Here is a 24,565-nt window from a genome sequence, read left to right on the forward strand (position 1 = left end):
TATAAGAAACCTGTAGTAAAACTGTAGTCAGAAGATAGACTATTAAAAATGTTTTGAGTTTGTTTTATGGAAAATCATTTTTGATGTGTGTAACGTACTTCACATACTATTCCCTCTTGTAGTGACACTGCTACATGAGAAAGGAAGATTTACAAAAACAGGTGAAAATCTGTGGTGAATGTGGAAGGCCCCAGTGACGTGCCAGTTTGCCAGCCAGCCAGGAAGGGGCATTCCAATAATCAGAAGCACATGCTTAGAAGACTTCATCACAGGCTTTTTGAAGATCAGAAATGCTTACGTTGTAATTGACCAGTTGAAGTAAATCAATTGTTCTTGCTAAACAAGTTTCGCGTCATTGCTAGAGATCAAGGATATTTTAACATGACTCTGAACATCCTGTATCTGGCATTGGATTTATTTCTCAGGGTAGCAGCATTCAGCCTAGTACCAAGGACGACATGGAAATTTTCAGGTAAGACTTGGGTGAAAAACGGATCATGTGGTCTTCTTTATGCTGTTAATTTTTTTAAGATAGATATGCTGGTTTTACAGGGGGTTTGCCAAGACTTGGGTAACGCCATTATCTTCTGAAACCAGGCAAAATGTGAATACATTGAAAGTTGTAGTGCTTCTTGCGAATCTGAAGCATGTTCTACATATACTCTAGAATTAAAATATTGTTTCTTTAGAAGACGCTTTGTCAGTGTTATACAAAGGCTTAAGAGGAGTAGATCAACTTTGCATTACTGTGGTAGCTCAGTAGAATAAGCCTCGTGTTCAGTACTGGATCGATGGTCAGGGTCAGTACCTCCATTTCTGGAAAAAAGGTTAAAGCACTATAAGAACCCAACTATGGAGTCTTTTTGCTAAGAGGTGCTGTGAGAGTACTTCCAGAGTAGGACAGAACTTCACTAGTGAGTTATTTGCTGGGAAATTGCTTTTAAACTTGGGGAAAGGTATCTCAGTCATCCCCCAATATTCAAAACCATTTTACCGGGCACCTAGCCAGTTAAATGGCATTTATCTGGCTATCTGGCAATATTCAGTGGCGGATAGCCAGCTATCCCCTGCTGAATATTCCCAGTTAGTGGCTAGGAGATAACCGGCTATATCGCATGAAATAGCCGGCTATCCCCATATATTCACCACACAGCCAGATATTGTAAGCGGCCACATCGAGACACTTAAATAGCTGGAATACCTTTGGCTGGTTTAAACTTAATCAGCTACCTCCGAATATCAACTTAGCCGGTTAAGTTTAAGCTACCAAAAATAAACCGGACATTCAATGACGGTCACCAGAATGGCCCGGCATTGAATATCTGGGCTGACTGCAGGAGTTAGCCAGGAACCCTCCTATGGTCTGAATATTGGCTCAAGTGTCTTTATTTTTTATGTTACTCTGCTTATTTAGCAAATGCAGTTTAAGGAATAGGGTTTTTGTTTGTGTAGCATTTAAAGTCTCTTTTACAGTTTCATAGGCTAGCAGTAAATGGACTATTCTAGAGTTTACCATAGCATCAGAGTAGAGTAGAGGAGCCGATAGTCACAGGAGACCTCAACTTAGAGTTTAATTCCCTCCCAGCCACCCCTGGCCTGATCTGATTTATAGGCCCTTGTACCAATTAGAAGGCTAGAAAGTTAATTAGAGCATACGTACCTATTGACCAGTAATTAGCTCTTAGAAATAGGTATATAGAGAAGACCTACAAATAACAATACAAATAATAAAACTATGTATGTATGTATTTTATTTATTTATTGAGAACTTACTATACTGCCTTAACTAACCAAGCAGGGCAAGGCGGTTTACAAACTAAGGGCCCTGTTTACTAAGAAGCATTATATTCACGTTAATGTTTTCAACGTGCATTTTTTGCAAAAACTTCATTGGCTACCAGTACAATACAGGGCTACATTTAAAACTCATGTCTGATCTTCAAGGCCCTGAAAGGAAATGGCCCAGAGTATCTGAAGAATAGGATGATCCTCCTCACACCGCCAAGGACACTAAGGTCCTCTCAAGGACTTTCACTAACCACACCCTCTCCAAAAGACATTACACGATGTGATACCCGCAAGCAAGCCTTCTCCGGAATAGCCCCCACGCCCTGGAATGCACTACTTGAATGGCTCTGCTTAACACAAGACTATTGTTATATCTCTTCTCTCTGGCTTTCCGGATGTAACTTTCTTTTTCTTTGTGTTTGTTCACTGATGCTTTCACTAGCAAACTTCCCGTAACTAGAACTCATTCCTTCACCATCCGCGTGGATATGAAACACTATTCTTCGTCCTGTTGTTCCTCATTATTCCTCGACAAGAACGTCTTGTTTCGCGAATACTCAACATCTAAACAGTTTGTAGATTCAAGGAATAACACACTTTGAAGTGTCTGTATACAAATGCCAGAAGCCTAACAAATAAGATAGGAGAGTTAGAGTATATAGCACTAAATGAAGATGTAGATACAATAGGTATCTAGGAGACTTGGTGGAAGGAGGACAATCAATGGGACACTGCGTTACCAGGGTACTGACAATAAAAAAAAACTTTTCTCCTTAGTCAGATGCCTAACATCCTTTGTAACCGACAACAACATGCACCAAGAACTAGCCGACCATTTCACCAACAAAATCAATCAAATTAGATCGGAACTATCCAAAGCCACTCCATCTGTGTCAAACACTGATATTCATCCAATCCAGGGACTCAGATCAGATCAGATCTGGGAATGGTTTCAACCATTGACACCTGAAGATGTAAGATGAGCCCACTGCTCCCTGGATCACTGTCCAGAATTCTTATTCCAAATCATCCCAACTGAGACTATTAACTGCTTACTAAATGACCTCAATCAGTTGTTAAAATCTAGCTCTCTTCCGCTAGATATGGGCAAAATTTTTCTTACTCCATTACTGAAAGGATTAGGTTTAGAAACAACATCATCTGCAAGTTATCGCCCAGTGGCTAGTATACCCCTCTTCACTAAAATGTTGGGAAACCCACATCAGCAAACAACTATCCTCAGATTCGCTTTCTTACATTGGTTGTAATTTGGCTTCAGACTGGCCCACAGTACTGAAACCCTGCTACTAGTCCTAACTACATACAGTGGGGGAAATAAGTATTTGATCCCTTGCTGATTTTGTAAGTTTGCCCACTGACAAAGACATGAGCAGCCCATAATTGAAGGGTAGGTTATTGGTAACAGTGAGAGATAGCACATCACAAATTAAATCCGGAAAATCACATTGTGGAAAGTATATGAATTTATTTGCATTCTGCAGAGGGAAATAAGTATTTGATCCCCCACCAACCAGTAAGAGATCTGACCCCTACAGACCAGGTAGATGCTCCAAATCAACTCGTTACCTGCATGACAGACAGCTGTCGGCAATGGTCACCTGTATGAAAGACACCTGTCCACAGACTCAGTGAATCAGTCAGACTCTAACCTCTACAAAATGGCCAAGAGCAAGGAGCTGTCTAAGGATGTCAGGGACAAGATCATACACCTGCACAAGGCTGGAATGGGCTACAAAACCATCAGTAAGACGCTGGGCGAGAAGGAGACAACTGTTGGTGCCATAGTAAGAAAATGGAAGAAGTACAAAATGACTGTCAATCGACAAAGATCTGGGGCTCCACGCAAAATCTCACCTCGTGGGGTATCCTTGATCATGAGGAAGGTTAGAAATCAGCCTACAACTACAAGGGGGGAACTTGTCAATGATCTCAAGGCAGCTGGGACCACTGTCACCACGAAAACCATTGGTAACACATTACGACATAACGGATTGCAATCCTGCAGTGCCCGCAAGGTCCCCCTGCTCCGGAAGGCACATGTGACGGCCCGTCTGAAGTTTGCCAGTGAACACCTGGATGATGCCGAGAGTGATTGGGAGAAGGTGCTGTGGTCAGATGAGACAAAAATTGAGCTCTTTGGCATGAACTCAACTCGCCGTGTTTGGAGGAAGAGAAATGCTGCCTATGACCCAAAGAACACCGTCCCCACTGTCAAGCATGGAGGTGGAAATGTTATGTTTTGGGGGTGTTTCTCTGCTAAGGGCACAGGACTACTTCACCGCATCAATGGGAGAATGGATGGGGCCATGTACCGTACAATTCTGAGTGACAACCTCCTTCCCTCCGCCAGGGCCTTAAAAATGGGTCGTGGCTGGGTCTTCCAGCACGACAATGACCCAAAACATACAGCCAAGGCAACAAAGGAGTGGCTCAGGAAGAAGCACATTAGGGTCATGGAGTGGCCTAGCCAGTCACCAGACCTTAATCCCATTGAAAACTTATGGAGGGAGCTGAAGATGCGAGTTGCCAAGCGACAGCCCAGAACTCTTAATGATTTAGAGATGATCTGCAAAGAGGAGTGGACCAAAATTCCTCCTGACATGTGTGCAAACCTCATCATCAACTACAGAAGACGTCTGACCGCTGTGCTTGCCAACAAGGGTTTTGCCACCAAGTATTAGGTCTTGTTTGCCAGAGGGATTAAATACTTATTTCCCTCTGCAGAATGCAAATAAATTCATATACTTTCCACAATGTGATTTTCCGGATTTAATTTGTGATGTGCTATCTCTCACTGTTACCAATAACCTACCCTTCAATTATGGGCTGCTCATGTCTTTGTCAGTGGGCAAACTTACAAAATCAGCAAGGGATCAAATACTTATTTCCCCCACTGTATGTCAAACAATACCTATGCAAGGAGATCAAGTAATACTACTCCAATTTGATATCTTGGCAACGTTTGATGCGGTTGACCACACATTGCTACTACAATGCCTGGATCAAATAGGAATAACAGGCCCAGTCCTCAAATGGTTTCGAGAATTCCTAACAAACTGAAGCTATTCCATTAAACAAAACAATCAACTCTCCAACTATTGGTCCTCAGACTGTGGGGTACAGCAGGGATCACTTCTCTCTCCCCTATACTATTCAATTTCTTCATATCCTCCCTTAGCTCAATATACCTGGGTCCAAACGAGCTACTACTTTCCTATGAGGGTGACATCCTGCTTCTCATATCAATAACTTCTACAACCAAAGATCCTATCCAGGCAATAATGACTGGCATAAATGCTATCAGCGCCTGGGCCCTGACCAATAAATTGAAATTCAATGCACAAAAATCCAAGATCCTGTAGTTCTGAAATCAGGGAGTCTCAGTCCCCCTCTTCAATATCTCTGGCCAATGATGAAAACCTTTCAGTTGAGTCTGAAGCAAAAGTATTAGGGGTCTTGCTCGACTCCTCCCTAACCTTTTCTTCCCACATTAACCAACTATGGAACATAACTCGTTTCAGAATGAGACAGCTTTGTCTAATCAGACCATTTCTTGGTCAAATGTTAGTCTTACCATACCTCAATTACTGTAACATCTTATGTTCCATAGTTGGAACAAAATCCTGGTCATTAGTGCACCGCAACTCACACCAATCAGACAGTAATCTGTATTCTATGCTCAGACAGTCTCGCCCACTACGGGGTCCATTTACTGGAACACTAATGTTCAAAAGCTAATTGAAAGAGGTACGTCTTTAAAGAAGCACCAAAGTGAGTATATGACTTCTCAATACTGTGGGAGGGAATTCCTTAGAGCGGGTGAAACGAAGAAGAAAGCAGAGGATCGCGTTGATTCCCACCTCACCTTGGATGGGTGGGGGAGTCCTAGTCGGTTGTCATTCATTGATCGTAAAGAGCGAGTGGTAGTATATGGCGTGACAAAAGCTAAATACGAAGGGGTAGCAGAAGAAAGAACTTTATGCATTAACATGAGGACCTTGAATTTGATTCTGTACTCTATAGGGTGCCAGTGGAGGCGTTTAAGGAGCAGAGTAACAAGGTCATGGTGGGACACATAGCAAATAGTCAATTATCTCCGCTGAATATTAGCACATATAGGGGTCCTTTTACTAAGGTGTACCGAAAAATGGTCTGCACTGGCATAGACAGGTGTATTGGATACGCGCAGGTCCATTTTTCAGCGCACCTGCAGAAAAGGCCTTTTTTGGCTGAAAATGGATGTGCGGCAAAATAAAAATTGGTGCAGATCCATTTTGGGCCTGAGACCTTACCGCCACCCATTGACCTAGCAGTAAAGTCTCATGCATTAACCTGGTGGTAATGGTCTACGTGCACACAGTGCCGATTACTGCCCTGGGCCGGAGATTGTCCGGTGTGCTTAGTGGATGCACATAAAAAATGAAATTACCACCCTGGCCTCATGGTAGCTGGGCGGTAGATCAAAACTGATGCGAATAGGATGCGCATACGCACCTACGCGGCTTAGTAAAAGGGCCTCAGAGTATAGCAGCTAACTGGCTAGATTGTGTGATATAACAGGCTAGCCTCAAATATTCAGCACTTTACCAGCTAAGTCTAGTGGCTAAATTGGACCGCCTATAAAGCAGTGCTATCTTTGGCTGCTATAAACTTAACAGACCACCACTGAATATTAACTTGGCTGGTTAAGTCTAAGCCGGTCAAAAAACCCCCAACCAAAAACAGATATTCAATACCAGTTACTGGAAACAGCCTACTATTGAATACCCTGGCTTAGCACCAATTGTGGCACTTTGATGGCCTGCTTCCCGCGGGCTGAATATCAGCTGGTCTGTGTTTTGCTGCCACTTACATGCACAAGTGTACACTTATATTCTGTACACTTATGCCCTCAAGTAGCATATAAATTTAGAAACATAGAAGCATGTAGGCAAATGAAGACCATATGGCTTATCCAGTCTGCCCGTCCATGCCATCTACTCTCCTTGTTATAGAATTGCCCTTTGAATGATCATCTACCCTTTTTGTTTTGTGTCTTGCAGAAGTAAATCTAGCCTATTTTCATGCGCCAGAAGTTTTCAACTATTCGATTTTATTACTAAGTGAAGACAAAAAAGTTTTATATGTGGGGGCTCGAGAAGCAATCTTTGCCCTAAATTCATTGAACATTGCAGAAAAACAGAATGTGGTATGAATTTTAATTCAAATACTTTAAGGTGCTCATTTTCAAAGCAGATGGACACTTCAAAATGCCTAAAAAAATTCTATCTGCTAAAAATGTCCATATTTTGATTTTGGAAAGTCAGAATTTGGACGTTTTGCTCTGGTGATTGATATAATAGCAAGAGAGTGTGTTATGAGCATATTTTGGGTGGAACTAGGGAGAGCCCATTATTAGGATGTCCAACATTTTTATCTAGCCCTGTTTCAGTGATGTCCAAGTTACAAAAAGGTGCTCTGATTGAGCAGCTGACCACTAGAGGGACTGAGGCATGACCTCTCCTTAATCCCCCAGTGGTTGCTCTCCCCCACCCTCTCCCCTGAAAGTGAAACTGTAAATGATAACCAGGCTGTATGTTAGCTGCAAGTATTATGACCGTTCTGAACAAATTAGTAAATAGGTCAGAGGATTAGCCTAGTCATTTTGCAGAAGGTTTTAAACCAACGGACTTCGGTTCAAGTGCAACTGTAACTATTAATATTTTTTCCTTGGGGATCCCTCCAGGAACAGAAAAATACTTATTGGACCTAAAGACATAAGACACCTGCAAGCTTGAAAGCTATTGAAGTGGTGTTCATTCTGGTACAGCAGGGATTTTTCTGTTCCTGGAGAGATCACATTTACAAAAAAAACCCAAAATGTTACAGCAGGATTTGAATCTGTCCCCCTTGGTTTACAGTCCACTGTGCTAACCATTAGGCTATGCCTCAGTTTTGCAAGGATGTCTGGGTGGCGATTTTCATAAAAATGCTGCCAGATGGATGTCCCTTTGCCTTGTTTTTCCTGATTATAATTTAAATGTTTCAATTTGTAAAATGGTTGTTCAGGATGGACATCGCCAGCGTAAGGATGTCCTTCTCACATATTTTCGAACAGGAAATCTAAGGGCCCTTTTACTAAACCACGTAAGTGTCTACATGTGCCCAATGCGCACCAAAATAGAGTTACTACCCAGTTACCGCGTGGCTATTGTGGTAATTATATTTTCGGTGCACATCCGATGTGCTCGGCTGAAAAATAATTTTTATTTTTAGACGTGCATATTGGACACACGCCACACGTAGGTTATTACTGCCCGGTTACCGCATGAGACTTTACTGCAAGGTCAATGGCTGGCGGTAAGGTCTCAGGCCCAAAATGGACGTGCGGCAATTTTGATTTTGCCGTACGTCCATTTTCGGCAAAAATTTTAAAAACGCCTTTTTTACAGGTGCACTGAAAAATGGATCAGCGCGCACCCAAAACCCGCGCCTACACTACCGCAAGCCATTTTCAGCGCACCTTAGTAAAAGGACCCCCTAGATAGTTTTCCTGTTCAAAAATTGCTGTGAGATGGACATTTTTTGGACATTGTGAGCAAGATGCCCCAATTCTGACTTGGTTGTTCTTTCGAAAATGCCCGTCCAAGTCTCTCATAAATTTAGAACTAAGAATTGAACCAGTTTAGCTATACAGAAAATAAAGAAAATAGGCAGTTGATATTAAATGGGACGGGGTCCACATAGAGTTAAGGGGATGATCTATATGCTGAGTTCAGCAATATATGCAGACACATTGGTCTCACACAGTATCACGCTTACGCAGCTTAGTAAAAGGGCCCCATAGGGACCCTTTTACTAAGGTGTCTAAAAGTGGCATGCGCTGGTGTAGGCGTGTGTTTTGGATGCGTGCAGGTCAATTTTTCAGTGATCCTGGAAAAAAGGCATTTTTTTTGTGGCCAAAAATGGACGTGGGGCAAAATTACAACCAGCGTGTGTCCATTTTTGGCCTGAGACCTTACCGCCACCCATTGACTTAGCGGTAAGGTCTCACATGCTAACTGGGCGGTAAGCGGCCAGCACGCATAAACTGCGTCAAAATGGAATTACCAACCCGGGGCACGTGGTAGCCGGACGGTAGTTCCAATTTAGCGCACGTTGAATGCACATAGGTGCCTATGCACCTTAGTCAAAGGGCCCCATGGAAATGAAAAAACAAGAACAGCAGCAGCAAAATGGAAAAATGAAACGAACCAGAAGTTTTTCCAAGCACACCCTGGAAATACAAGGAGGTATCAAAAGAGGATTATGAGGAAATGAGCTGGTTTTGCTTTGTTCTAGGAGTACTGGAAGGCCAGTGAAGACCAAAAAAAGGAATGTGCCATGAAAGGCAGATCCATGCAGGTAATAGACCTTAATACGACTTCTGGCTAAGCATTGTGAAGCAAATAATATGCTAAAATGATAGACTAGAAACATGCTCTAGCAAATAGTGGGGTCCTTTTACAAAGGTGCGGGAGGGCTAACGCAGGGTAGCGCATGTCCAATCGGCACTAACACCGGGGTAGCATGTGTGCCTGGTGGTAATTCCGATTTTGGCATGCGCCGAATCCCGCGGTAGAAAATAATTTTCTACTGCTTGGGGCGTTCCCGACGGTAACTGGCAGCGCGCCCACATTGGGGTGCGCTGCATGGTTACCATGTGGGTAGCGCGTGAGCCCTTACCACTAGGTCTATGGGTAGCATAAGGGCTCAGGCTGTAAATAGGCATGCGCTAGTTTTAATATTAGTACAGGCCCATTTCCCAGCCCATTAAAAAATAGCCTGTTTCCCAGCTGCGGTAAAAAAATGGCCCAGTGCGTGCCTAAAAGACATGCCCACACTACCATAGGTCACTTTTTACTGCGGCTTTGTAAAAGGACCCCAGTATTTGCAGATTGCCATCAGAACAGGCAGTATTCTTTAAGGAGATTACATACTGTAATATTATCTACAGAGAAACAGTGGTTTTCAATGATCATACACTGGTCTTCGATGGCTGTTCTAACTGTTTGGTGTCAGGCGTCCATGATCCATTGAACAAGCAGCTTACAGGAGAGGCTTTGAAGTATTTCGAACAATGTGAACATTGTTACACGTCTGTGTGTCTGGATGAGAAATGTGTTGAAAATTCCCAAGAAGCAGTTTGAATTATAATTGCTAATATTACTTACACTACAGTATTCCCATTTAACAAAACCCAGTGGCGTAGCTAGGTGGGGCACCAGGGGAGCGGCTGCTTCCCCAAACGGAGTTCTGCTGGTGTCTATTTTTTTTCGTCCTGTTGCACTGAAAATGTGTGCCGGCACCAGCGGAAGTCCGCTCTCGCTCCCCCCGCGTCATCAACCTGCCTCATCCTGGCTCCGCTTCTAAATTCAGCACCACTGTCTTGATAGTCAGCAGTGCTAAATATATGTTCAGGATGCTTACTGCCACGGGCTCTGTGGCTGGAGGTAATAATCAGCCGCTATCAGTTCAGCTATGTGGTTTACATTAGAATAAATGTACACCAAAAAAAAAGAAAAAGAAAAAGTTTGATTCCCGGCACAGGCACAGGCAGCTCCTTGTGACTCTGGACAAGTCACTTAACCCTCCATTGCCTGCCGCATTGAGCCTGCCATGAGTAGGAAAGCGCGGGGTACAAATGTAACAAAAATAAAATAAATAAAATCAGTCTTAACTTCAATGTTGGATTTGAAGGAAGGAAAAAACTTCTGAAGCTCTGTCCCATAATATAGTAGACAGTAAACAATAAACCATCACTAGTCGGAAAAAACACTCTTGTAACTCTATTCTTTGCATTATTCTGTAATATAGCAATTAATTTGTAATAAATTATTTTTCATTAACACTTATTTATGACAACAGCGGCAGCAGAATGAAAATAACAATGACAATCTGAAAAGACATTGAAATGGCGCTCTCCATTTCACAAAAAAAGATTCCTCAGGAGCTGCTTTCCAGAACTCGTTAAATATCATATCTATTGTCCATCCATGTGGTTATTGATTGCTTTACATTAGAACAGCCCTTTTGCTGTTCTAAATTAAACAGCATAACTATTCCAAGAGTAGCTGAACATCACCAATTCTTCGTAGAGTTAGACGGATTGCTCATGCTCTGCCTTGGTTCCATCCTGGTACTATCCAGAATAGTACAGCAATAATAAGGCAAAAAAAAAGAAAAAAGAATCACACTACAAAGGGGACCCACTGTTCCCTGTAAGCTAAGTGGGAGTCCTCCACCTACCGTCCTGCCAGTGGGGGGGCCACTGTTTCACTATCACATTTCAATACTGAGGGACAGGCAAGCTCTGCAGGACTCCAGGGAACCCACCTGTCCCTAGCAATTGAAAGCACAATATTGAAGCATCACCCCCCACTTGCAGAAGGCAGCTGGAGGACTCAGCTTAAAGGGAACAGTGAGAGGAGGGGACCCATTGAAAAGTGATGCTTCCAAGTGTGAGCTACAGCAACACCACTAAATCACTAAGGTGTGCTAATAGATTTAACATGTGCTAATGATTAGCGTGTGCTAAATGATAAGACGCCCATAGGATTATAATGGACATCTTATCATTTAACGCATACTAATAATTAGCACATGCTAAATCCATTAGCGCATCTTAGTAAAAGGATCCCTTTATCTACGCATATCTATAGAGAAATATAAATATATCCAGAGTATATCAGAAAAGATTTAACAGAGAGTCTCTATAGGTAAAAAAAACTTTTCCAAATTATATCCTTAACTGATTTCAAATAATTTGTCCTCTGATATAGTGCAACCAGGAAAGGCTAAAGCGGCTAGGGCTCTTCAGCTTGGAGAAAAGATGGCTGAAGGAGATGTGAGTATAAAATAATGAATGGAGTGGAACAGGTAGACATGAATCGCTTGTTTACTCTTTCCAAAAATACTAGGACGAGAGAAATATTTCTTCATTCAACGTGTAATTAAACTCTGGAATTCGTTGCCAGAGAATGTGGTAAAAGCAGTTCGCTTAGCGGGGTTTAAAAAAGGGTTTAGATAGCTTCCTAAAAGAAAAGTCCATAAGCCATTATTAAGATGGACTTGGAGAAAATCCACTGCTTAATTCTAGGATAAGCAGCATAAAATGTATTGTACTGTTTTGGGATCTTGCCAGGTAATTGTAACCTGGATTGGCCACTGTAGGAAACAGGAAGCTGGGCTTGATGGACCTTCGGTCTGTCCCAGTATGGCAACGCTTATGTTCTTATATGTTCTAACGTATAACGAACAACTTATCTGAGTTGGTGTTGCAATATTCTTAGGTTTTGTTGACCTGATGCCAACAAAAATCAGATGATTAACTGTGTCTGGAGTATATCCAAATAGACCAATGAGACTCCTGTAAAGCCATGTAGTTGAAAATGGTGTTTTGGCATCAACAGTGCCTGTTTCCAAGGGTTTATGACTGGTATGAAATATGAAATTAGCTCTACAAACAATTAAAATGATTCTTAAAACTAAGAGAATTAAAAAAATTATAAATAAATTAAAAACAAAATAGCACCACAAAATACGCTTACTTTCAAGCTTCAATGGCTATGAACATTTAGATCCTTAAACATTTAGATCCTTAAAATGCTGAGGATACATACCCAAAGGCAATAGCGTCAAAGCGCTGTGAGACGCCACTATATAAGCATTCACATAACGTGATGATGTCATCATTCAAGTAGCTTTATCAAAAATCACAAAGCCATGGCTTAAATCACCAGTCAGTTTCTTTATTCAGACCACAAGATTCAATGCAGTCTAATTTGAAAACCTATTGTTTCTCTTTGAGGCATATTTTCAAAGCAATTACCCCCCTGTTTACTAAGCTGCGCTAGCGGCTGCCGCGCATTAATGCCAACACAGCCCATTCAAGGTGAATGAGCTGTTTTGGCATTAGCACCCGGCAGCCGCTAGCATGACTTAGAAAACAGGGGGGGAGGGGTTAGACTTACAAAGTTACATAGTAACATGGAACTTTGTAAGTCTAAGTGCTTTGAATGAGCCCCTTAGTGTAATAAAATAGCATTGAGATAATACCTGTAGAGGGGGGAACTGCTAGGTCTATCACACAAAATCATAAATCCTTAAAATTGTGAGCATGTGTTCCAAGCAATGTGTAATAATGGGAGCTTTGCAATCTTGATGCTGAAGACAACTGCGATGTTCAATCAGATGAGCTTTCAAAGATCTCATAGTCTTAATGAAGTACTCCAGAGGACATGGGTACCAGATAGCATAAATCACTGAGGTAGACTGACAAGCAGACAAAATATTAAACCAAATCATATCATTATTCAAAATGACTGACATCCCTTGATAAGAAGAGGAATATACACTGCAGTTTATTTATTTATTGGGATTTATTAACCGCCTTTATGAAGAGATTAATCCAAGGTAGTGTAAAGTAGGTACAGTTTAACATAAAATTTTGTTAACAGCATAACAATAGTAAAATGAACAAGTAAAGACAAAGACAGATTGAAAGAGGAAAACTTGAAAGCAGCAAATTGAGACCTAATAATAAGACTACCGTGAAACAGGATAAAAAAATATCCACATTTAACAGCTCTGAAATTCAAATAACAGAGGTATAATACGATGTACACATAATAATGATGGAGTATCTAATAAGCACACAATTAGAACATTCAAATAACATTGCTATGACACTAATACTTTTCTACAATACATATAGCTGAGGGACCAAGAGCAGATATATAGTTGGGGACAAGATGTGTGGTACAGTCAGTTGGGATAACTAGATGGGTGGCCAAACTAAAGGCAAGTTCTTTGTATAGTTAGTCAATATATAAGGACCTGGTCTAAGTTACAGTGTGTTAGCAAGCTAGTCCAGGTGCAGAATGGGTGTATAGTCAACCACCCTGTGTAGTAAAGGCTTGGGGGAAGAGCCAGGTTTTCACCTGCTTTCTGAAGTACATGGGTAATGTACTTCCTGTGTTTCACCATTAGGTACAATCACAATAGGTGTCAAATGAGAAGCCACCTCTAAATCTCTCAGATTTTTTCCCTTTCTTGAACACAAATAAGGAAAATTCCTTACAAGTGGTGTGTAATTGCAGAATATATCAATATTTAAGTACAATGGATCTCACCTCCTGTGCATAAAACATCTCCGAAAATAACTTTAATGTTGAAAAGGGGAATTGGCTAGAAAATTGTTTTAAAAAAACTGTAGGGCGTAGACATGTTTATTCACTCCAGCACAAACCACAGCTAAGTACCCTTAGAGTGATGTATACAGCACAAAATATATTAATAAAAGTATAATGGATTATTTTGATGCTAGAGGAGGTTTTTCAGACTGATGATGATTCTCGCCAGCATGTACTAAAAATAAGTCATGCAGAGCAGAGTGGGCAGCTGATTAGTAAAAGCTCTATCAGCTGTCCGAGTTTCTGAAGTCTGTTCCTCTATATGGGTTAAATTATCAGTAAACTAGAGAATTAAGCTTGCGTGCAGTGGACATTTTAAATTTGAATTGATATAACAGCAAGTGCCAATAGGGTAGTTGATTAAAAAAACAAACCAATGTATAAGTTTGCCACATCTGGAGCTACAGTTGCACTCATAGCGGTGCCTTTTATTTGATAAAAACACATCCTCAAACATGAAGAAATTTTTTTGTCAATACCAACTGTAAAACTTCTACTAAATAAGCGACAGGTGGAAAAACAGAAATGGACTGTGTGATGAAAAAATATTTTACCACATAAAGTGCCCTTTGCTATGGTGTATTAGTATAAAGAACTTCAGTGTCGGCTATAACTAATAAACTCGGTTTGGTCTGTTACACACTAGGCAATTGGAATTGTGTACAGGATTAAAGGTTTTATATCATACCCTTGGAATCTTCATTTTCTGTTGCCTCACTTCTTTTGGTTTGTTATCGCACATTTGTGAGGCTTTGACCTCCCTTTGGTTTTTCAATTGTACATTTGGTGCCACTGACAATTCAGATAAGAGACCCTACGTGATGGCATTCTGTTAATCTTATGTTTCTGCTTATTTCATTCCAGACTGAGTGCTTCAACTATATTCGTGTTTTACAACCACTGAATAAAAATGCTCTGTATGTTTGTGGAACAAATGCATTTCGACCTATTTGCCACCATCTGGTAGGTGTGAGTTTGTAACTGAATATTACAATAAAGGAATATATTAAACAGCAAGGCTCATGGAGAACAAGATGTTAATGACTTGTTCACCGTTTCTGTGAAGAAGTATTTCCTTAAGCAACTTTCACTTACACCATATACCCCCTCATTTTAGATCTTCCTTTCAAATGAAACTTGCCTCCTGTGCATTTATGCCATAGATGTATTTAAATGTCTCTGTCATAAGGTTTCTTCATCTTATTTGTGTGCTGGTATTCAGAATTATGTACCAACTTGAGCTTTGCGTTCTGCAAATACATGTGAACTCATTTTGCCTTCTTATCAACAAGTGTGACTGGAATAGATATGGAAGAGAGTCAGGGGTGTGCTGGTAAATTTTTAACAACAGGCTCTTTTTCCGGATGTAGCCAGCTCTGCAGTTGGAAGGGCTAGGGGTGGCCGGGGTGGGGGGGAGGAACACTTGCCTCTCTCTCCTCCCTCTCTTCGTGCGGGCACACTAGGCATACCTTTGCTGGCAGCCAATAAATGGACTGTCACCACTCCCAATGTCTTGCTCTGAGCAGCACATGCTGGAGAAGTCCCAGCCTGCTGCTCAGAGCTGGAAACAAGGAACGGGGAGCAGCAGCAGTCTATTTACTTGGCTGGCAGGGCTCAGCATCCCCACCAGCAAAGTAAAAGAGAATTTAGCAGGGGGCCCAAGCTCACATTTTGGGAGCCAGTTGTTAAAGTAGCTATGGAGGGCCCTACTTTAACAACCGGCTCCCAAAATTCTTAAAAACTTAAACAACCAGCTCTTGCGAGCCTGCTCCAGCACACCACTGAAGAGAGTCCTACTTGATTGCTGGACCATGTGATTATATTTTGTATGTCTTGATTGTCTTACACTTAATGGCCCTTGGTGCTTTTTCTTCTCATTCTTGTGTGTGTACTTTGATCCTCTCTTCTGCTATTTGTTGTAGAAAGAGACCACATCCACCCTTCTCTAGTCCTCTGGAACCACTTTCAACTCTAAAGAAGCATTGAAAAGGTCAAACAATGCAGCCATCAGAACTTCCTTAAGTTCTTTCAGTATCCTTGGATGCATTGCTTTGTTAGTAATATGTAATTTATCTTTAAAATCAAGCACGGTACTGGAAGATTGAGGGTGGACAATATAACACCGATTTTTAAATAGGGTTTCAGAGGTGATCCGGGAAATTACAGACTGATGAGCCTGAGGTCGGTGCCGGGCAAAATAGACTATTATAAAGAACAAAATTACAGACCATATTCAAAAGCATGGGTTAATGAGACAAAGCCAACATGGATTTAGTGAAAGGAAATCTTGCCTCACCAATCTACTACATTTCTTTAAAGGGGTGAACGAACATGTGGATAAAGGTGAGTCAATCGATATTGTGTATCTGGATTTTCAAAAGGTATTTGACAAAGTACCTCATGAAAGACTCCAGAGGAATTGGAAAGTCATGGGATAGGAGATAGCTTTCTATTGTGGATTAAAAACTGATTAAAGGATAGAAAACAGAAAGTAGAGTTAAATGGTCAGTATTCTCAATGGAGAAGGGTAGACGGTGGGGTTCCACAGGGGTCTGTGTTGGGACCGCTGCTTTTTAACATATTTATAAATGATCTAGCTATGGGAATAGCGAGTGAGGTAATTAAATTTGCAGATGACACAAAGTTATTCAAAGTTGTTAAATCGCAAGAGGATTGTGAAAAATTGCAAGATGACCTTACGAGACTGGGAGACTGGGCATCCAAATGGTAGATGATGTTTAATGTGAGCAAGTGCAAAGTGATGCATGTGGGAAAGAGGAACCTGAACTATAGCTACGTGATGCAAGGTGCAACGTTAGGATTCACTGACCAGGAAAAGGATCTAGGAGACATCGTTGATGATACTTTGAAAGCCTCTGTTTAGTGTGCTGCGGCAGCAAAGAAAGCAAGTAGGATTTTAGGTATGATTAGGAAAAGAATGGAAAATAAAAACGAAGAAGGTATAATGCCTTTGTATCGCTCTATGGTGCAAACACACTTTGAATACTGTGTGCAATTCTGGTCACCGCATCTCAAAAAAGATTTATTGGAATTAGAAAAGGTACAGAGAAGGGTGACGAAAATGATAAAAGGGATGGGACAACTTCCCTATGAGGAAAGGCTGAAATGGCTTGGGCACTTCAGCTTGGAGAAAGGATGGCTGAGGGAAAATATGATAGAGGTCTATAAAATACTGAGTGGAGCGAAACGGATAGACATAAATCGCTTGTTTACTCTTTCCAAAAATATTAGGACTAGGGGGTACACAATGAAGCTGAAAAGTAGTAATTTTAAAACAAAAAATTTTCTTCACTCAACGTGTAATTCAACTCTGGAATTCATTGCCAGAGAATGTGGTAAAGGCGTTTAGCTTATCAGAGTATAAAAAAGGTTTAGTTGACTTCCTAAAGGAAAAGTCCATAGACCATTATTAATTTGGAGTTGGGGAAAATCCACTATTTCTGTGGCATAAGCAGCATAAAATGTTTTGTACTTTTTTGGGGATCTTGCCAGGTATTTGTGACCTGGATTGGCCACAGTTGGAAACAGGATGCAGGGCTTGATGGACCTTTGGTCTGTCCCAGCATGGCAGTACTTATGTACTTATTCTACAAAGTACAATAGGAAAGGGAAAGGGAACAGGACTTGATATATACCACCTTTCTGTAGTTATAATCAAAGCTGTTTACATATTAGATACAGGTACTTAATTGTTGAAGGGTTAAGTGACTTGCCAAGAGTCACAAGAAGTTGCAGTGAGAACTGAACCCCCAGTTCCCTAGGATCAACGTCCACTGCATTAACCACTAGGCTACTCCTCCACAGCATTCCTGTCTATGCTGTCAAGGATATATCACAACTGCCAGCTAGAGACCCTGTAAATTAGCTGAAAACAATTACAATTAACATATTTGTAGTGTCCCATTGAGATCCCTACCAAACTAGTATATGCATGTAAAATACCACTTTTGTTACAGCACCTTCTTGGGAGGTTGCTGCAATGATGAATTCCTGGATCCATATTAGAAAGAGATCCGTAGTGACTGAGTGGACATTTTAGTTGATTGTAGGGATGTACAGTCATTTGAAAATCAACTGAAATCTTATGTAGCAGACTTCAGACCAGGCCTTAAACCATCTAATCGCTTTGGTTTCCTCTCTCCCACCCTCCTCCCCTTTCCTCTCCCTTGCTTCTCAGGTTGATGCTTTCCACTTCTCTCTGTGTCATCTCATTGACACCTTTGCCTATCTCCTACCTCCTCCCAGCACCCGTCGTCTTTCTTCCCCTTGGTTCGCCTCAAAACTTCACCTGCTTCAGTGTTACCTCTGCCAAGCTGAGAGGCATTGATGCAAGCGTCGCACCACTGCCGATGTCTCCTACTATTGTTCATCGATCCGGGAATTTTGCTCAGCGGTTTGGATGGCAAAGTGTGAGTACTTGCCTAAGAGCACCACCATTAATCGACCATAAGCTGCCCGCCATATTCTTTTGGAGCTCACTCCATCCCATACTGTTAACATAGGAACATAAAATAGTCACAGTGGCTTACCAAGGGGGGGGGGGGCGGTGGGGGTTGTCCGCCCCGGGTGCACACCGCTGGGGGGTGCCGCGCACCTGTTGGCCGAGTCCGTTCATTCCCTCCCTGCTGCTCCCTCTGCGCGGAACAGGTTACTTCCTGTTCCGGGGCAGAGGGAGCAGCAGGGAACGAGCGGACTCGGAGCCGACAGGTGCGTGGCACGTCCCCAGCAGGTAAAAATGCACCCGGAGGGGGGATCGCGCTGCACCCGGGGGGGTGTAATTTTGCCAGGGGGCCGCGCTGCACCCGGGGGGGGGGGCGCATCAGCGATCCGCCCCGGGTGCCAGCCAGCCTAGGAACGCCACTGAATAGTCATACTGGGTCAGACCTACATCCAACAGTAGCCAATCCAGATCACAAGTACTTAGCAGAAACTCGATTAGTAGCGCCATTCCATGTTACCAATCCCAGGGCAAGCAGTGGTTTCCTCCATGTCCATCTCAATAACAGACCTTTTTAAAATCCAGATATGCTAACCACTGTTACCACATCCTCCAGCAGCGAGTTCCAGAGTTTAACTATTATATGAGTGAAAAAAATATTTCCTCCTATTTGTTTTAAGAGTATTTCCATGTAATTTCATTGAGTGTCCCCTGGTCTTTGTACTTTTTGAAAGAGTGAAAAAGCGATTCACTTTTACCCGTTCTACACCATTCAGGATTTTGTAGACCTCAATCATATCCTCCTTCAGCCGTCTCTTTTCCAAGCTGAAGAGCCCTAACCTTCCCTTTATCATTTTGGTTGCTTTTCTTTGAACCTTTTCTAATTCTGCTATATATGTTTTGAGAAACAGCAACCAGAATTGAATGCAATACTCAAGCCGAGGTCTCACTATGGAGCGATAGAGAGGCATTATGATATTCTTGGTCTTATTTTGCATCCTATTCCTAATAATTCCTACCATCCTGTTTGCTTTTTTTGGCCTTTGCTGCACACTGGGCAGAAGATTTCAGCGTATTGTCTACAATGACAGCTAGATCATTTTCTTGAATGCTGACTCCTAAGGTGGACCCTATCATCAGGTAACTATGATTCGGATTATTCTTCCCAATTTGCATCTCTTTGCATTTGTCCACAATAAATTTCATCTGCCATTTGGATGCCCAGTCTACCAGTTTCCTAAGGTCTTCCTGTAATTTTTCACAGTCCACATGTGCTATGTGTTTTGACAACTTTGAATAGCTTTGTATCATCTGCAGTTTTAAATTATTTCACTCGTCATTCCAATTTCCAGATCATTTAAAAATATGTTAAATAGTCCCAGTACAGATCCTTACAGCACTCTACTATTCACCCTCTGCCACTGAGAATAATGGCCATTTAACCCTACCTTCTGTTTTCTGTCCAATAACCAATTCCTAATCCACAGAATGACATTACCTCCTATCCCATTACTTGTTAATTTCTCAGGAGTTTCTCATAAGGAAGTCTGTCAAAAGCTTTCTAAAAATTTTGAAATACTATATCAACCAGCTCACCATTATCCACATGCTTATTCACACCTTCAAAGAAATGAAGCAAATTGGTAAGGTAAGACTTCCTTTGGCTGAACCCATGGTGACTGTGTCGCATTAAACCATGCTTGTCTATGTGTTCCATAATTTTATTTTTATAATAGTTTCCACTATTTTGTCCAGCATTGAAGTCAGGCTTAACAATATGTAATTTCCCGGATCACCCCTGGAAACCTTTTTAAAAATTCGCATTACAAAGGCTACCCTCCAATTTTCAGTTACTATGGACGATTTTAACAACAGAGTACAGATCACTAACAGCAGATCTGCAATTTCATGTTTGAGTTCCTTCAGCACCCTAGGGTGTATACCATCTGGTCCAGGTGATTTATCACTCTTTTACTTGTCGATTTGGTTCAGTACATCTTCCAGGTCCACTGAGATTTCTTTCAGTTCCTCCTCATTGTCACCCTTGAAAACCATTTCTGGTACAGGTAGAATTACATCTTCTTCCTCCATCATATGACCCATCTGTTCTTTCTCTCAATGACCTTGCCCCTGCTTGGATGGCTAAAACTGAGGCTCTTTGCCAATCCTTAGCTCCTACATTGCTCACTTCTACTTCTCATCCTGGCATCCCCACCATGCCCCCTTCCTCCCCTGTAACTACCCTTACTATGATCTGGTCTTCATTCAATCTGCAATGCAAAGCTATCGTTCTTTGTGGATAGTCAAGTCCCTTAATCCATCCTCCTCTTCCCTTGATCCCTGACCCACTTGTTTGGTCAACAGCTTGTTTCCCCTTCTCTCCCCACTGCTTCTTCCTCTCCTGCATTCTAGTCTTACTCTTGGTCTTCTTCCATCAATTTGGAAAAAAAAAACCCTTGTTTGGCCCCTACTAAAGAAACCCCTTCTTGTCTCTTTCCTTTCCTCCAATTTCCACCCCATCTCTAATTTCCCTTTCTTTTCAAAGATCCTAGAAAAGATAGCGCTTTGAAGAATACCGTCTAATTGCTTGAACAATAACACATTCCATCTCCTCCAATCTGGCTTTCAGCATAGCACTGAAACTCTCCTCCTGTCTTTTTATGACACCATTCGTACTGGCCTTGACCAACACTATTTTGTTATAGTCAGCTTTCAACATGGTGGATCATTCCCTCCTTCTCTCTCATCTTCAATCCCTAGGGGTTCGTGACATTTTCCTCGCCTGATTCACCAGCTACCTCACAGGGTGCTCCTTCCAACTTTTTCACAGCTCAACTCTGTCTTCTTGCTACTCTTTGGGTTTCTGCCAGGTACTCGTGACCTGGATTGGCCACTGTTTGAAACAGGATACTGGGCTAGATGGACCATTGATCTGACCTAGTATAGCTATTCTTATGTTCTTCTTATCCTGCCACCTTGTGTGTTCCTTATTATTATTATTTGTTGTATTTGTATCCCACATTTTCCCACCTATTTGCAGGCTCAATGTGGCTTGCATTATCCTGTAAAGGCGATCGCCATTTCCAGAATGAGAAATACAAAGTGGTATTGCATTAAAGTTCATAAGTGGCAGAGTAGATAAAGCAGTCAAGTATAGAGAATTCATTTTCGGGATGAGAGATGAAGTGGTATTGGAACTTTAGGGTTCCATTATGGCCCCTTCCTTGTTTAATATCTTCCTTTCTCCTCTTCTTATGTTTATCCAGGAATAGGGCTGTGTACCTTTCTGTTATGCCGACAACATCCAGAATCTTTGCAGAGTTACTGATTCTACCTCTTCTCTCTTTCTATTATTAACAACTGTCTTTGTCTCATCTCCACCTGGCTTAAGAGCAATCGCCTATTCCTCAATTCCACCAAGTACGAAGCCATAGTCTTCTCTGATCCTGGAGTCATCCTACCACCACTCCCTCTCCATTGATGATCATCCCCTCCCATTTTAAAAATCCTAGGGATAACATTTGACTCCAGACTGACTTTTAAGACACAAATCGATTCAGTTCTTCGTTCTTCGTCCTTACTTAGGACCCCCCCCCCCCCATACTTATCCACTTTCTTCTTCTTTCCATTGTCATCTCCTATCTAGACTACTGTAACTCTTTATATGCCAGTCTCCCTTTACATTCCATCAAGCGTCTTCAGCTCATTCAAGCAACTGCAGTCAAACTCCTTCATTCTGCCCATCGCTTCAACCATGTCACTCACCTCCTATGTTCTGAACACTGGATCACAGTTTCAGCAAGGATAGAGTTCAAAATCCACTGTCTTATTTTCAAATCATGTATCCCTCCTACTTCTGCTTATCTTCACTCAGTCCTGCTCCCCTATACTCCCTCACATTTCCTCTGCTCTTCCAACACCAACCTTCTGGTATTGCCCTCTGTCCCAGCATTTTGCCTGTCTCCCATGAATCCTCTGTCAGCTTCCTTGGGCCTTCTCTCTGGAATGCACTCCTCTTTCCTCTTTGCTCAGAAACCTCTTATCAAAGATTTAAGGCATTGCTTAAGACTCATTTGTCTCTAAGGCTTTTAGTTAATCTACATTCTGTTGTCCTTTTTTTTTGTGTCCTCCCCTTAATTTTGTTTTTAGCATTGTAATCCGCACAGTAGCCATGTTGGATCCCATGCAGTATATCAAGCACATGGAAAAAAAAAATAAAAATAAATCTATAATAAAACTTTGTTTTTTGGGGGTGAAGAGGTCATTGGTGCTTTGAATATGATTCCATCATTCCATTCTACTGATGTTAGATGTTAATTAGCCAGCATGAGTATCTCAGTGCATTCATTGCTACAAATTGGCTGACATTGTTATAATGAATTTCTACTGTTTTTGCTAGAATTTTATTTTTCATTTTGACAATATTTGAAAAACTCATCATTTCATCACAGAATCTAATTACATTTAAACTGGAGGGTAGAGATGAAGATGGAAAAGGGAGAAGTCCATTTAATCCCATGGAAAGCTATACATCAGTCATGGTTGGTGAGTGGACATTTTACTGTGTAATCATTTAGAAGTATTTTATGGTTGCTGCTCTCCTACTGCTCTACAGTGTCTTCAGTCTGTGTTCGTAGTGAAAAGATATCTCAGCAATGAAGCTGGAATGCACACAGCCCTTCTCTTGAACTAATCTTAGCTGTAACAAAGATGCTACACTGTACTGGTTCTTACTCAGCACGGCACAAACTTGTAGTTCAGGGTCATGTACTGTATAAGCACTGAGTGCGTAAGGTACCCAGAGGAACTACACCCATCAGAAAAAGGTGACTCTGTCTCTTATTTTTGCTCTTTGTCGTTCCTGAGAGTCTGCCTGAATGTCCCTCCATGTCTCAGCCAGAGTCCATGATTTAGAGAACATCGTATTATATGTAGAACAGTTCTCTGATTGGATGAGCTGGACACACAAAGATTTGTTTGTATCGGTGTGCACATGGACAGTAGATGAGGTAAAACCTTGGCTAATTAGGACCACTGAGCTGACTAGATGGTGACTGTTATCAGTTTGGTCCAGGATGGCTGTCCTGCAGATAATATAATAAAGCTCCTGGCCTTGTAGATGACCCTCTTTATCAGAGCTGATACTGCTGGCACATCTAATGAAGGTCTAACAAAGGTTGTCTCATTTCTATGTCATTACAAATTTCACTCTGTAGGTTTCACACCAGAGAGACAATGCAGTTGTTCCTTGGAATGTCAGTCAGACTAGTGCACAAAGGAAGTCTTGTAGTAGCCATGACAGGATGGTTATGTTACAGAAATAGTTTGGTTCATAGGCCCCAGGCCTTGTGCATACAAAGAGGAATGGGCAGTATATACTCCTACAGTCTCCATCTTCCCCTTGTTCAGTATATCTCTTCTCAGTGTCCCTATCATCTTCCCCTGTGTCCAGCATCACCCCTCTGTACCCCATACCTCCCTCATGTCCAGCATTTCCCTCCTATGCTCCTATTCTCCCCCATGTCTAACATTATTATCATTATTATTATTAAAAAATTTAGCCCATACCTTCCAAGGCTCAAGGGGGGTTATACATGTGCAGGCACAATATTTAAAACAATAGAAAAACATAAATTTCAGCAGTACATATATTAAATACAACACAGTGAACCACCAACAGAGCTCAGTTAATAGTATCAATTCTCATTAGTAAACAACAGCACCAGCATTTTTATCCCCTCTGTTCTCATATACCCCTCCCCCATGTCTAGCATTGCCCCTCTGTATCCATATACCATCTCCATACAGCATCTCCCCTTTGTGACCCTATCCTCATGCTCCTCCCCATGCCCATCATCTCCTATCTGTTTCTGTATACCTCCCTTCTTCCTCCCCACACCAATGTGTCTGTCTCTTCTCCAACCCCATCTCATTTAGCTTAAGAACATAAGAATAGCCATACTGGGTCAGACAAATGGTCCATCCTCTCTAGCCCAGTATTCTGTTTCCAACAGTGGCCAATCCAGGTCACAAGTACCTGGCAGAAACCCAATTAATAGCAACATTCCATGCTACCAATCCTAGG

At 41.7% G+C, this 24,565-nt stretch overlaps 1 protein-coding gene across 1 annotated transcript in view; it reads left to right on the forward strand.

Moving 5' to 3' along the window:
* Positions 1 to 381: 381 nt before the first annotated feature.
* The window catches only part of LOC115463258 (semaphorin-4D-like), an 85,240-nt gene continuing 61,056 nt past the window's right edge, over positions 382 to 24,565 (forward strand). Inside the window, exons 1-5 of the mRNA XM_030193612.1 lie at positions 382 to 472; positions 6,852 to 6,997; positions 9,130 to 9,192; positions 14,886 to 14,984; positions 22,932 to 23,025. Of these exons, the coding sequence (XP_030049472.1) occupies positions 382 to 472; positions 6,852 to 6,997; positions 9,130 to 9,192; positions 14,886 to 14,984; positions 22,932 to 23,025 (493 nt within the window). The remainder of the gene's footprint in view (positions 473 to 6,851; positions 6,998 to 9,129; positions 9,193 to 14,885; positions 14,985 to 22,931; positions 23,026 to 24,565) is intronic.

This window comes from Microcaecilia unicolor, chromosome 2 (genome assembly GCF_901765095.1).
Source record: "Microcaecilia unicolor chromosome 2, aMicUni1.1, whole genome shotgun sequence".
Classification (NCBI taxonomy): domain Eukaryota; kingdom Metazoa; phylum Chordata; class Amphibia; order Gymnophiona; family Siphonopidae; genus Microcaecilia; species Microcaecilia unicolor.